Source organism: Odocoileus virginianus, chromosome 4, assembly GCF_023699985.2.
Source record: "Odocoileus virginianus isolate 20LAN1187 ecotype Illinois chromosome 4, Ovbor_1.2, whole genome shotgun sequence".
Taxonomy (NCBI): domain Eukaryota; kingdom Metazoa; phylum Chordata; class Mammalia; order Artiodactyla; family Cervidae; genus Odocoileus; species Odocoileus virginianus.
Window position 1 is genome coordinate 9697967 of NC_069677.1, and position 14987 is coordinate 9712953.

General features: G+C 37.9%; 1 protein-coding gene across 9 annotated transcripts in view; it reads right to left on the minus strand.

Moving 5' to 3' along the window:
• Positions 1-14987, minus strand: part of HSPBAP1 (HSPB1 associated protein 1) — a 58119-nt gene that overhangs the window by 18599 nt on the left and 24533 nt on the right. For all 9 annotated transcript variants that reach the window (XM_020912774.2, XM_070466067.1, XM_020912775.2 and 6 more), the window contains one exon: positions 5764-5945. In XM_020912774.2, the coding sequence (XP_020768433.1) occupies positions 5764-5945 (182 nt within the window). The remainder of the gene's footprint in view (positions 1-5763; positions 5946-14987) is intronic.

Genomic DNA, 14987 nt, shown 5'->3' on the forward strand with positions numbered 1-14987 from the left:
AACTTTCACTTTCAAGTCATGAAATGGTTGTGAATATAATTTCAATATTTTCATAAGAAACTATTTTATAATTAATTAGAGGAGGAGTCAGAATTAGAAGAGTAGAGAGTAATTTCAGAAGGGATGATGTAGAGATTCTTAAAATGGTTCACAGACCTCTTGGGGACCCCGAGACCATTTCAGGTGATCTGTGAGGTATTTTCTTATTTCACTGTGTTGACAATTGCATTGAAGGCACAAAAACAATGGTGATAAAAGTGCTGTTGTCAAGCTGTGGAACCAAAGAGTGCTAGTAGCACTGCATTTTTTTAAAAAGTCTTATTGAAGTATAATTGATGTACAATAAACAGTGTATATTTAAAATGTATAATTTTATGAATTTTCACCTACACATACACCTGAAAAACAATCACTACAATCAGGATGACAAACATTTTGGTCATGTCCAAAAGTTTTCCTATAACCTTTTGTAACCTCTCTCTACCCTTCCTTCTTAGATCTATTTTCTATCACTATAAATTGTAAAGAACCTGCCTGCCAATGCATGCGACTAAGAGATATGGGTCCAATCCCTGGATCATGAAGATCCCTTGCAGAAGGGCATGGCAACCCACTCTAGTAATCTTGCTGGAGAATCCCATGATAGAGAAGCTTGGAGGGCTACAGTTTCATAGGGTCTGAGAGTCAGACATGACTGAAGCAACTTAGCACACACACAATTTTATATAAATGGAATCACAGTGCAAGTACCCCTTTTTTACTATCCAAAGGCAAACTAAACATAGTAGATTTCAGACATCAGAAAAAGGAAGAACTCAGAAAAGAGAGGATCATCACATTTGGATAAAATATCAATCCATTAAGAGTAAATAGTAATCCTATTTGTGTATGAACCTAAACTGTTACTAGTTACAAAATACGCAAAACAAAAACTGACCAGTCTAAATGAAAAAGAAACAAATATACAACTAGAGTTGAGAAATTTCAATATCTATCTCTATATAATGGGTAAAACAGGTATACAGGGAATCAGTAAAGATACAGGAGACATGAACAATCAACTTAATTGACATTCATAAAACAAAAACAGCAGAATATACATTACTGTCAAGTGCATGTGGGACATTTATCAAGATTGACTATATTCTGGGCTATAAAACAATAAATTTAAAAGGACTGAAATCATCAAAGTATGTTCTCTGAACACAATGGAATTAAATTAGAAATGAATAACAGAAAGACAGCTGGAAATCCCCAAGTATTTGCAAAATAAACATTACACTTCTAAGTAATCCATAAGTCAAAGAAAAACATCACAAGGGAAATGACAAAATATTCTGAACAGAATAAAAATGATCTTGGAAACTTGTATCTTGAAACACAAGAGCTAGAAAGCTTCCTAAAACTTAAGACTTTTCTGATAAGAATGGTGATGCTATTTACAAATGTCACTTTTTAAAATAATGAAGTATATAAAAATGCATCAACATCTGGAAGATCTATACAACACCACTATTGAAGATTCATTCCATGTAAGACAGACCAATGGATTTTACTATGAAGGGTTCATTGGTTCAGATTATTGTAACTAATGAACCTTTAAGAGGCTACTCTTTAGAGGTAAAAACAACTCAAATTTGGTGGAATATTTAAAAAAAAAAAAATCCACAATTATCTAGAAAGGTTGCCAAAATGCTCCTCTCTTTTTCAGCTGCATTTGTATATGAAACAAGATATTCTTCATACACTTCAAACAAACCAATAAATTGCAACAGACTGAATGAGGCATATAGTAAAAAATCAGCTTTCTTCTATTCAACTCTTGTGCTTAGTTGTGTCTGACTAGTTGGTTGCCATGCCAGGCATTAAAGAGACTTACAAGAATGTAAAACAATGCCACTATTCTCCTAACATTAATAAATTGGGGAATAGAATTATTATCATAAAAATGTCATTTATATTCACATACAATGAGTTTATTTTAAATAAACATTTAAAAATTTATCAGTTTTAATGTTTACCCACCATTTTAAGACAGATGGAAGAAAGCCTGAAACAAAAGTAGTCAGATTTAGTGACTAAATTATAGTGGTAAAAGTAAAACAACTTAGGTATCTTAAACATAAGACTTTGTGCTTAGAAAACTGAGATAAAAAAATGATATAATCTTAATGGACTTGGCTGTTGATAGCAGATTTGCCTGTTCTAATCCAGAGAATTAATTATCATAATGTGAGCTGACAGAAAACTCATTCAACTAAAAATATCAGATTGTATAAGAGCTCAAATAGAATTCTAGCACACTATCAAAAGGCTGTCTTTTATATCCACACTTAAGGAAAGGACACATGTCTGCACAGTGTTGCCATGCCTGGGCTGAGACAGAACAACTGATGGAGTCAGTTTAGAGAGTCACCCAAGGCAGAGTGAGACAAGATTCAGCACAGATAGAAGGTCTTTATCCTAGCTGTGGAGTAATGTATCCAAACCTTCTGCAGGCACACAGAGCAGCAGTTAAAGCCTGGGGGGCAGACTGCTAAGGTTATTCTTTTCTTAGTTGTACAAATTCAAAAAAAGGTTTACTTAACCACTTGGTGCCTCGTTTTTCTTAAAACAGGGATATTATTAAATCATAGGTTTATCGTGAGGACTACAAAGGTAAGCACTTTGCTGTTGCTGTTCAGTTGCTCAGTTGCGTCCGATTCTGCGATCCCCATGGACTACAGCATGCCAGGCTTCCCTGTCTTTCATCATCTCCTGGGGCCTGCTCAAAGTAATGTCCACTGAGTTGGTGATGTCATCCAACCATCTTGTGCTCTGGTGTCCCCTTCTCCTGCCTTCAATCTTTCCCAGCATCACGGTCTTTTCTAATGAGTTGGCTCTTTGCATCAGGTGGCCAAAGTATTGGAGTTTCAGCATCAGTCCTCCCACTGAATATTCAGGGTTGATTTCCTTTAGGATTGACTGGTTTGATCTCCTGGCAATCCAAAGGACTATCAAGAGTCTTCTTCAGCACCACAGTTCAGAAGCATCAGTTCTTCAGAGCTCAGCCTTTTTTACTGTCCAGCTCTCACATCCATACGTGACTACTGTAAAAACCATAGCTTTGACTATACAGATCTTTCTGGGAAAATAATGTCTCTGCTTTTTAATATGCTGTCTAGGTTGGTCATAGCTTTTCTTCCAAGGAGCAAACATCTTTTAATTTCATGGCTGCAGTCACCATCTGCAGTAATTTTGGAGCCCAAGAAATTAAGTCTGTCACTGTTTCCCCATCTATTTGCCATAAAGAGATGGGACCAGATGCCATGATCTTAGCTTTTTGAATGTTGTGTTTTAAGCCAGCTCTTTCGCTCATCAAGAGGCTCTTTAGTTCCTCTTTGCTTTCTGCCATATCTGAGGTTATTGATATTCCCCCTGGCAATCTTGATTCCAGCTTGTGCTTCATCCAGCCTGGCATTTCACATGATGTACTCTGCATAGACGTTAAATAAGCAGGGTGACAGTATAGAACCTTGATATTCTCCTTTCCCAATTTTGAACCAGTCTGTTGTTCCATGTCTGGTTCTAACTGTTGCTTCTTGACCTGCACACAGGTTTTGCAGGAGGCAGGTAAGGTGGTCTGGTATTCTCATCTCTTTAAAAATTTTCCAGAGTTTACTGTGATCCACATAGTCAAAGGCTTTAGCATAGTCAATGAAGCAGATGTTTTTCTGGAATTCCCTGGCTTTTTCTATGATCCAGCAGATGTTGGTAATTTGATTTCTGGTTCCTTTGCCTTTTCTAAATCCAGCTTGAACATCTGGAAGTTCTCGGTTCACATACTGTTGAAGCCTAGCTTGGAGAATTTTGAGGATTACTTTGCTAGGATTACTTTGCAATTGTGCAGTAGTTTGAACATTCTTTGTCATTGACCTTCTTTGGGAATGGAATGAAAACTGACCAAGTATTGATAAATATTATTATTATTATGTTTTACCTGAAATATGGAATAATAAAATACTAGTCTAGGACTTTCCCAGTGGCATAGTAGATAAGAACCACCTCCCAATGCAGGGGACATGGGTTTGATCACTGATCCGGGAAGATCCCACATGCTCTGAAGCTGCTAAGCCTGTGTGCCCCAACTACTGAACCAGCACTCTAGAGCCCTCAAGCCACAACTACTGAACCTGAGTGCTGTAACTACTGAAGCCCACACATCTACAGCCTATGCGCTACAACAAGAGAAGCCACCACAATGAAAAGTCCAAACACTGCATGAAGAGTAGCCCATGCTCACTACAATTAGAGAAAGCCCATGCAAAGCAACGAAGACCCAGCGCAGCCAAAAATAAATAATAAATTAAAAAAAAATACTAGTCTAATATGTAGGGTGGGTTAGGGTATGAGAAATATAATAAAATACTCTAAAAGTTAACTATGATTTCTAAAAGTTCTAGGATTAAAGTTCCATGGAGTAATCACAATTAAGGTTATTAAAGTATTACCTCAAAATTATCATTTAAAAATGAGTAAATAGTACATTGATATAGACTGGATTCAGAAAGCATCTACGGAATGTTTTTAAAACCAATGCATTTCTTTCATGGTTGTGAGAAAAAAAAGTATCCTCAGCTAACAATTATGAGCCAAGTGACACGTTTTCCTTTCTTTTGCAAAAAGGATAATTTATTATAAGAAAACATTTAAAATGTTAATAAAGGAAAGATACAAAGTACTATTGATTGCTGTATTATAATAACTGTGATAACCAGCATCCAAACCTCCACTCAAGGTGAAAGAGAAAAATGTAAGCTCAATGCAAAATGACTCGAGAGTCCAAAGACTATCAGCCTGTATGAGAGGAGAATCCAGAGGGTGTGTGGTGGTAACAGGCAAGAGCAGGGGGTGGGGGTGCGGAGGTATAAACAGCCTGCTGTGATGGCAAAATACATCCCGTAAGGGCAGGATGAAGGACTCTAGAACTTCGACCTGATGGTGGGCAAGGCAGAATCATTCAAATAGCCTCCTGGGATGACTCCCATTCCTGGCCCATGTGCCTAAGACAAACAGAGACTACAGCAGGGAGTTTGCCATACCCCACGAAATGAACTGGCAGTTTGAGGTAGAAAGCATTTTGAAAAGAGGATACTGCGATATGCAATCTGCTGTCGGTTATGTCAACACACGGCAAAGGACTTCCACATTCTTACTGCTGCAAGTGCCTGCACACTTCTGTAGGACTTCTACAGTCAATCTCTGGGAGCCCAGCACTTTCTGGCTCAGGCCATAAACCTGCATTAAACACTACCCCACCCTCCCTACCCCGGAGCAATGAGAGCAGGCAGCAGTAGCAAGGAGGGTTTCTAAGATCCTAGGAATGCTTGAATGCTTCGTCACTAACCAGCTTTGTACCTCCATCAGCCCGCCTGATGGAATAAGAACTTAGATGAAGGTGGAAATGAAGTTGTATACACAATCTGTGTTTCTGATATACTACAAATTGATTCAGGTGCTGTTTAAAAGGCAAAGGAGAGACTGTGCAAGAAGTTTGGCAACTAGGAAAACAGTAAGAAGGCTGTTCACATTGGTGGGCCAAACATTACACTTCCTTTGAGTGAATCTTTGGGCGTGAGTGGATAGAATACGCAAGACTCACAGTGACTTTTCAGAGAAAAAGACAGTGAGGAAAAGGGTACCTTGAAGATTCTAATCTGTGATCTTTGTGATCTTTTCTCAAGAACAAATTATAGCATGACTAAAAGAAATGTACGGACTTACCTGGAAAATATCTGTCTTGTCTTCAAATAAACTGACAAAATATTTATAGTCAGCATAAGCCCAGAATTTGGAATGATCATAGTCTCTAAATGCTCCAGAAATACTAGACTGGTGACAGTTCCAGGAAAGAAACTCTTCAAGTGTAGCTTCTACATAATTACATGTGGTTTCAAACTGAGGAGCTGCAACAGAAGAGAACCCAACTTTAAATGCATACACAACACAGTTTCCAAATATTGTTGCTTCTTCAAATGAAGATCATTTCAACCAAGAAATTACTATTAAAAATTAATTAGAAATTAATTATGTACTTGCTAAATAATTCAGTTCAGTTCAGTTGCTCAGTTGTGTCTGACTCTTTGCGACCCCATGAACCGCAGCACGCCAGGCCTCCCTGTCCATCACAAACTCCCGGAGTTTACTCAAACTCATGCCCATCCAGCCATCTCATCCTCTGTCGTCCCCTTCTCCTCCTGCCCCCAATCCCTCCCAGCATCAGGGTCTTTTCAAATGAGTCAACTCTTCGCATCAGGTGGCCAAAGTATTAGAGTTTCAGCTTCAGCATCAGTCCTTCCAATGAACACCCAGGACTGATCTCCTTTAGGATGGACTGGTTGGATCTCCTTGCAGTCCAGGGGACTCTCAAGAGTCTTCTCCAACACCACACTTCAAAAGCATCAATTTTTCAGCACTCAGCTTTCTTCACAGTCCAACTCTCACATCCATACATGACCACTGGAAAAACCATAGCCTTGACCAGATGGACCTTTGTTGACAAAGTAATGTCTCTGCTTTTTAATACGCTGTCTAGGTTGGTCATAACTTTCCTTCTGAGGAGTGTCTCTTAATTTCATGGCTGCAGTCACCATCTGCAGTGATTTTGGAGCCCCAAAAAATAAAGTCTGACACTGTTTCCACTGTCTCCCCATCTATTTCCCATGAGATGATGGGACCAGATGCCATGATCTTAGTTTTCTGAATGTTAAGCTTTAAGCCAACTTTTTCACTCCTTTTACTTTCATCAAGAGGCTTTTTAGTTCCTCTTCACTTTCTGCCATAAGGGTGGTGTCATCTGCATATCTGAGGTTATTGATATTTCTCCCGGCAATCTTGATTCCAGCTTGTGCTTCTTCCAGCCCAGCATTTCTCATGATGTACTCTGCATATAAGTTAAATAAGCAGGGTGACAATATACAGCCTTGACGTACTCCTTTTCCTATTTGGAACCAGTCTGTTGTTCCATGTCCAGTTCTAACTGTTGTTTCCTGACCTGCATACAGGTTTCTCAAGAGGCAGGTCAGACGGTCTGGTATTCCCATCTCCTTCAGAATTTTCCACAGTTTATTGTGATCCACACAGTCGAAGGCTTTGGTATATTCAATAAAGCAGAAATAGATGTTTTTCTGGAACTCTCTTGCTTTTTCGACGATCCAGCGGATATTGGCAATTTGATCTCTGGTTCCTCTGAACCATCTATAACACTTAGCAATATTCATGATTAAATTTAAAAGTAAAAAAACACAAATTTAATCTTAAGATTAAAGACTACTCTTTCTATAGTCTGATGCAGTGATCCAGAGGAATACTTTTATCAATTCTCCAAGACCTTTTCAGGGAGCTGTGAGGTCTAACCTATTTTCATAATAATACTACGACAGTGTTTGTCCTTCTCACGCTTATTCTCTCACAAGAGTACAGTGGAGTTTTCAAGGGGCTACATGACATGTGTTGATGTCACTGCTGTGATAGCTAGTAGAGTATATGTGTTTATATTCTTATATTTTTAAATGTCTGTAAACAAAGAAAAACAAAGAGAACTGCTCACCAACCAGTTCTACAAGGATTAAGCGGTTACCCACTGTAGTCACTGACTAACAGTGCACTCTCAGAGAAAACCAAGACCATAATAGGATGAAGCATGCTGTGGTTCAGATAGAAGAAATCAAGACCATAACAGGGTGCTCTGTGCTGTGGACGAGCAGGCCTCTTGGATAGTTAGATGTATATCTTGGGAAGAACTTCAATGACCAGATTCTTGCATCTTCCTAAAGAAAAGCACTAAAATCATTAACTTTAGATATTGGTTATTTGTGACTACCAAGATGTCTGCTTGACTCCACATGTTCCCTAGCCCAAATTCATACACACACACACACACACACACACACACACACACACACACACACATATACAGGCTTCTTCCCTACCCTTTGGAGCAGTTTTCTCAGAGCTCCTGAGAGACTCTCTCCTGTGCTGAAATTCTCATTGAAAGAAAGTGAAAGTGATTAAGTTGCCCAGTTGTGTCCAGTCCATGGAATTCTCCAGGCCGGAATACTGGAGTGGGTAGCCTTACCCTTCTCCAGAGATCTTCCTGACTCAGGAATCAAACTGGGGTCTCCTGCATTGGAGTTGGATTCTTTAACAACTGAGTTATTAAGGAATTAAGACCCCAAATAAAACTTAAACTTACAGCTATCATATTGAGCATTTTTCTTTAAGTAGACATATCTCGGTTTTAATGAGTAATAGTAATTTAAAGTCTGATTATTTATTCATTAACTCATTTATTCAGAATCATTTATTAAGTACCTAATTTGTCACTAGTATTGTGTTCAGGTTTCCTGATGCTGGGAAAGATTGAAGGCGAGAGAAGAAGGGGATGACAGAGGATGAGATGGTTGGATGGCATCACCAACTCAATGGACATGAGTTTGAGTAAACTCCAGGAGTTGCTGATGGACAGGGAGGCCTGGCGTGCTGCAAGTCCATGGGCCACAAAGAGTAGGACATAACTGAGCGACTGAACTGAACTGAATGGTAAGTATCACTAGATATAACCTACAACAACCAAAGCTCACTCACTGAGGTACTCAATCATTTTTTATTTATTTAATTTGGCTGCACTGGGCCTTAGTTGGGGCATGTGGGATCTAGTTCCCTGACAAGGGATGGAACCCGGGCCGTCTGCATTGGGAGCATAGAATTTTAGTTAGTGGAAAGTTCCCTCAATTATTTTTAAGTATAAAGGAATGCCGAGTCTAAAAAGTTTGAGAACTACTTCTGCAAATTAAAAAAAAAATGGCAACACTGTTTTTTGAAAATTTTTGACTTTATAATGTAGATTTATCATATAGAGCTCCTTAGAATCTGTCCATTAAGTGAAGAATGGCAATTTAAAGTCTGTTTATTTATTCATTAACTCATTTATTTCAGAATCATTTATTAAGTACCTAATTTGTAGCTATTATTATGTTCAGGTTTCCAGAAACATAAAAGTAATGGATAATACTCTTGAATTTAGAGTATATTTAGACAAAAAGAAAACTTTAACCAGAATAACAGGGAATGTGAGGCATCATATAATTAGATGCAAAATTCTGTGCCAGGGACAACCTAGTAAAAGGCAAAGACTGGAGATGAGGGTTGATCAGGAAAGCTTGAAGGAAAGTCTGCTGTCTGTCCAGAGTGGTTTGTTCTTACAGGTAGAACTGTTTTATACAAGAATTATTATTCCAAATAGTGATGAAATAATTTCTCATTGCAGTTAGCAGAATACTATAAATGTACATTGGAATGTTAATATTCAAGTAATCTGATGATGATCTATTTTGCAAAGCATGAAATCCTTTCAAGGGGGAATATAGATCTAACACATGTAATTCATCAGCACAGTGCCTGACACATGACAGATATTTAGTAAAAAGCTAGGCACTATTACTAGTACTGTGCTGTGCTTAGTCGCTCAGTCATTTCCAACTTTGCGACCCCATGGACTGTAGCCCGCCAGGTTACCCTGTCAATGGGATTTTTCAGGCAAGAATCCTGGAGTAGGTTGCCACAGGCACAATCACTAGTAGTTTCCTACTATTTATTAATATATTTACTTGTTTAGTTGCTAAGTCATGTCTGATTCTTCGTCATCCCATGACTTAGGGCACCTAAAAACTAGCTGAATTAGTACTAGGAAGAAAAGCGTATTCAAAGAGTTTTTATCTTTTCTTTCCATTTCCTCCCAAATGGTTCAGGATTATCTCAATCACGTTTCCTCATTTCTTTATCCTAAAACCTCAGAACTGCAGAGAAGTAATAGAGGGGAGGGTATGTGTCACCCCTAATTCACCTATTTCATCAATTTGTCACTTGACTTTGAGAAGCAGGAAAACTTCACTAGGGAACATTTATCTAAAAGATAAAAACCTGCATATTTAAGAACTGTTTAAATTTGACCATTTTTGAGGAATATTTAGAACAGTGGCTGATACACAGTAACCCATCAATATATATGAGCTCTTAATCATCAACATCATCATCAAGAATTTACCATAACAGCATTGGAAAACCCTTTTTTTAAACAAACAAGACAGCTACATGGTGCTGGAATCATTTCTAAATCATTTCATTAAGCCCCAATGTGAGCCTGAAGACCTTCCACTCCTGTGAGTTTTCACTTCACAGAATTCAATCCAACAAATCCAACTGAATACTAAAGCCATTACTTGAGCCACCTGCCTCTGGGGTAGACTGAGGAGGACTTTTCAGTTATGACCAGTTTTCATATGCACATTTGTATTGCAGCCTCATCATTTTGTCACAGCAAGTTCTGTACTTAAAAAAATGAAAACCTAAAAATGCAAAAATTACACTGCTACTGTCAGGGAAAGAACTGTTACAGGGAAAGACAGTAACAGAGAACTGTTAATGTCACGGAAAACTACAATGAATGGAATGAACAAAACTGATAGACTTTTTTAATTTACATAGTGATTTCAAATTAGAATCTTTTTACTCCTTCCTGGTATTAGCAGCACCAAAGGAACTGTTTTCATTCTGTTATCATGACAATTTCTTTCTGGGTAGTACAGTTGTTTTTCTTAGTTTATTCTGTGCAATGAAATTGTTCTTTTCTAATTTGATTGTTATTGTTCTTTAATATTTCAGGCAGCCGAACTTTCATCCTACTTACTGTCAAAATTTTAGGTAAGAAACAGATCAGCTGCTTTTAGGATTTGGAAATAGTGTGTAAGTTGAGTTAGGTTTTAATTCTTATAAAGGGAGTCCTAAAGTATTTTTGTGCATAGCACTGAAACAAGTATTTTTCCATTTTGTTAAGACTTCATCATCTCACAAGCAAGAAACACTTGAAATGTGGGTACCGAGTATGACTTTTGATCATAAGTCCACTCCCTATCTACAAATGTTTAGGTTTATTTGTACATCTGCTTGGCAAATTATTGCCAGCTGAGTTATAGTATTGTCACTGAGAATATATGTTGGCAAATAAATTCAATCCAAAATGGTTTAAAAGAACGATGTGATGTCACAATCTGCTTCCTGAAATAAACTGAGATACATTACAATCAAATATGCTAGCTGTCAACACTATTATTTCAAGCATTCTAGAAAAATTCTAACCAAGACCTAAAACAGAAATAAATATGCTCAATAAAAAGGTAAAAAATTATCATTGCTTGTAAGATCAAATACTTATCTTCCTAAAAAGCCCACAAGAATAAACTAAAAAACTATGTATACTATTAAGATAAAAAACTATGTACACTATTAAAGATAAAAAAAATAAAAATACAAAAAATAAATGGCATTTATTGTGTACCAATCACAATTAGAAAAACAGAATGGGCAAAAGTATTTCCTTCCTAACAGCTATAAAAATTTTATATTTTAAGAAATCTGTAGATTTGTAAGAAAGCTATTATTTACCCAAATCTTTTTACTGAGATTAAAAAAAAAAAAAAACTTGATAAGCAAAGATTTCATGTTGCTCCTGTGTAGGATGGTACAGTACTGTCACATGGTAGATTCTTTCAAATTATGTAATTCATAGTACTTCAAGAATTTTCATTCAAACCCTTTTGACTGGGGACTTCCCTGGTAAGTCAGTGATTAAGACTCCATGACCCCAATACAGGGGGCCTGGGCTCAATCCCTGGTCCAGGGAACTAGATCTCACGTGCTGCAACTAAATATCCTGCATGCCATAAGTAAGACCCCGTGCAGCTAAATAAATATTTTTAAAAAATCTTGTTGACTGAAGGAGAAAAAAACCACATGACCTAAAAGTTGTGAGTTATGTCTTATTCGGAGGAACTTACTGAGGAATACAGCCTAGGAGACAGCTGCTAAAATAGCTCTGAGGAACTGTTTCAAAGAGGTAAGGGAGGAGCTGGGATATATAGGAATTTTTGTGGGGGGAGGGGGAAAGGCAATTAAACATTCAAAAGATTACAGCTAATAACAAAAAAAATTTATTTGATATGCATCTTAACTATCCGGGACCAGGATCCAGTTTTTCTCCATTCTTAATGCCCCTCAGGGAGCACCATTATGGAGGGGGAGGTAGCTGCAGTGATTGATGGCTTGAAGGCAGGCAACATGTCTTGTTTAATGTGAGTACACACTACTAAAGGTGAAAAGATGATGCTGTGAAAGCGCTGTACTCAATATGCCAGCAAATTTGGAAAACTCAGCAGTGGCACAGGACTGGAAAAGGTCAGTTTTCAATCCAAACCCAAAGAAAGACAATGCCAAAGAATGCTCAATTCTTTGGCACAATTGCACTCATCTCACATGCTAGCAAAGTAATGCTCAAAATTCTCCAAGCCAGGCTTCAACAGTACATGGACCATGAACTTCCAGATGTTCAAGCTGGATTTACAAAAGGCAGAGGAACCAAACATCAAATTGCCAACATTCGTTAGATCATCAAAAAAGCAAGAGAGTTACAGAAAAACATCTACTTTTGCTTTATTGACCATGCCAAAGCCTTTGACTGTGTGGATTACAACAAACTGTGGAAAATTCTTCAAGAGAGGGGAATACCAGACCACCTGACCTGCCTCCTGAGAAATCTGTGTGCAAGTCAAGAAGCAACAGTTAGGACTGGACATGGAACAACAGACTGGTTCCAAACCGGGAAAGGAGTATGTCAAGGCTGTATACTATCACCTTGTTTATTTAACTTATATGCAGAGTACATCATGAGAAATGCTGGGCTGGATGAAGCATAAGCTGGAATCAAGATTATTAAGCCAAGAGAAATATCAATAACCTCAGATATGCAGATGACACCACCCTTATGGCAGAAAGCAAAGAACTAAAGAATCTCTTTATGAAAGTGAACGAGGAGAGTGAAAAAACTGGCTAAAACTCAACATTCAGAAAACTAAGATCATGGCATCTGGTCCCATCACTTCATGGGAAATAGACGGGAAAACAATGGAAACAGTGAGAGACTTTATTTGTTTGGGCTCCAAAATCACTGCAGATGGTGACTGCAGCCATGAAATAAAAAGATGCTTACTCCTTGGAAGAAAAGTTATGACCAACCTAGACAGAATATTAAAAATCAGAGACATTACTTTGCCAACAAAGGTCTGTCTAGTCAGAGCTATGGTTTTCCCAGTAGTCATGTGTGGATGTGAGAGCTGGGCTATAAAGAAAGCTGAACGCCAAAAAATTGATGCTTTTGAACTGTGGTGTTGGAGAAGACTCTTGAGAGTCCCTTGGACTGCAAAGAGATCCAACCAGTCCATCCTAAAGGAAATCAGCCCTGAATATTCACTGGAAGGACTGATGCTGAAGCTGAAACTCCAAAATTTTGGCCACCTGATGCGAAGAACTGACTCATTTGAAAAGACCCTGATGCTGGGAAAGATTGAAGGCGAGAGGAGAAGGGGATGACGGAGGACGAGATGGTTGGATGGCATCACCAACTCAATGGACATGAGTTTGAGTAAACTCCAGGAGCTGGTGATGGACAGGGAGGCCTGGCCTGCTGCAGTCCATGGGGTTGCAAAGAGCTGGACATGACTGAGCGAGTGAACTGAACTGAACACTGTTTAAGTTTCATTTAGAGGAATAAAGTTCAATTGTGCATGTGCACAAGTGTGTACTTACTCACATCCAACTCTTTGTGATCCCACAGACTGTTCCCGCCAGGCTTCTCTGTCTAAGGGAATTCTCTGGGCAAGAATACTGGAGTGGGTTGCCATTTCCTTCTCCAGGGGAATCTTCCTGACACAGGAACTGAATCTGTGTCTCCTGCACTGGCAGGTTAATTTTTTACCACTGCACCATCAGTATCTACTAAACTGCTGAGACAGAAGAGTGACTGGGGAAGATGAGTTGTTCTTTCAAATATTAAAATACACAACAGCTGTAAAAAATAGTTTTTAGCAAGTGTTTTACTGACCCCAAAACTGAAAGTTCAGTATGTGGTCCAAAAACAGATGCTGAAATATATAAGAATATGGTGATATAATAAAGGTAGTTTCAAAGTCAATAGGAAAAAAAGGGATTATTCAGTAAATGGTACTACAATAAAGATGCTAATACCAACTTAACTATTTGGAAAAAAGACAGTGAACACAACATACCAAAATAAATATGGAATGGATAAACAGTAAAATGTGAAAAAAAAATCAAGCTATTAAAAGAAAATATTAGAACATTTACTTATTGTCAGGATATAGAAGGAATTTCTAAATAAGAATAAAAATATCAATTAAATATTATTTGATCTTACTATAAAGATATGAAGCAAAATCAAAAGGCAAACAATAAACTGGGAAATTAGTACATCAGTAACAAACACAGTATTCTTTAAATATAAGCAATTTACTGCTGCTAAAGCACTTCAGTCGTGTCTGACTCTGTGCGACCCCACAGATAGCAGCCCACCAGGCTCCCCCATCCGTGGGATTCTCCAGGTAAGGACACTGGAGTGGGTTGCCATTTCCTTCTCCAATGTATGAAAGTGAAAAGTGAAAGTGAAGTCGCTCAGTCGTGTCTGACTCTTAGTGACCCCATGGATTGCAGCCTATCAGGCTCCTCCATCCATGGGATTTTCCAGGCAAGAGTACTGGAGTGGGTTGCCATTGCCTTCTCCGATTTTTTATTTATTAAAATAAATAAATAAATAATTTGTTTATTTAAAAAACACCCGAACTCTGAAACCCTAATAAGGATAACTGAAAGAAAAATTACCAGACAAAATACAAACTATTAATAAACATGAACATATGTTCAACAATACCAACAAAGAAATTTTAATTAAAGTTATGAGGCACTCATCTTTCACCTATCAACAAGGTATTTTTTTAAAAACATAAATTTCTATTAGGGCAAAGGAGTGGCCAAACAGGTACCCTTGTATGTTCTGAAAGGAGAGTAAATGTAAAGCACCCTTCTGCAAAGCACTTGGCCTC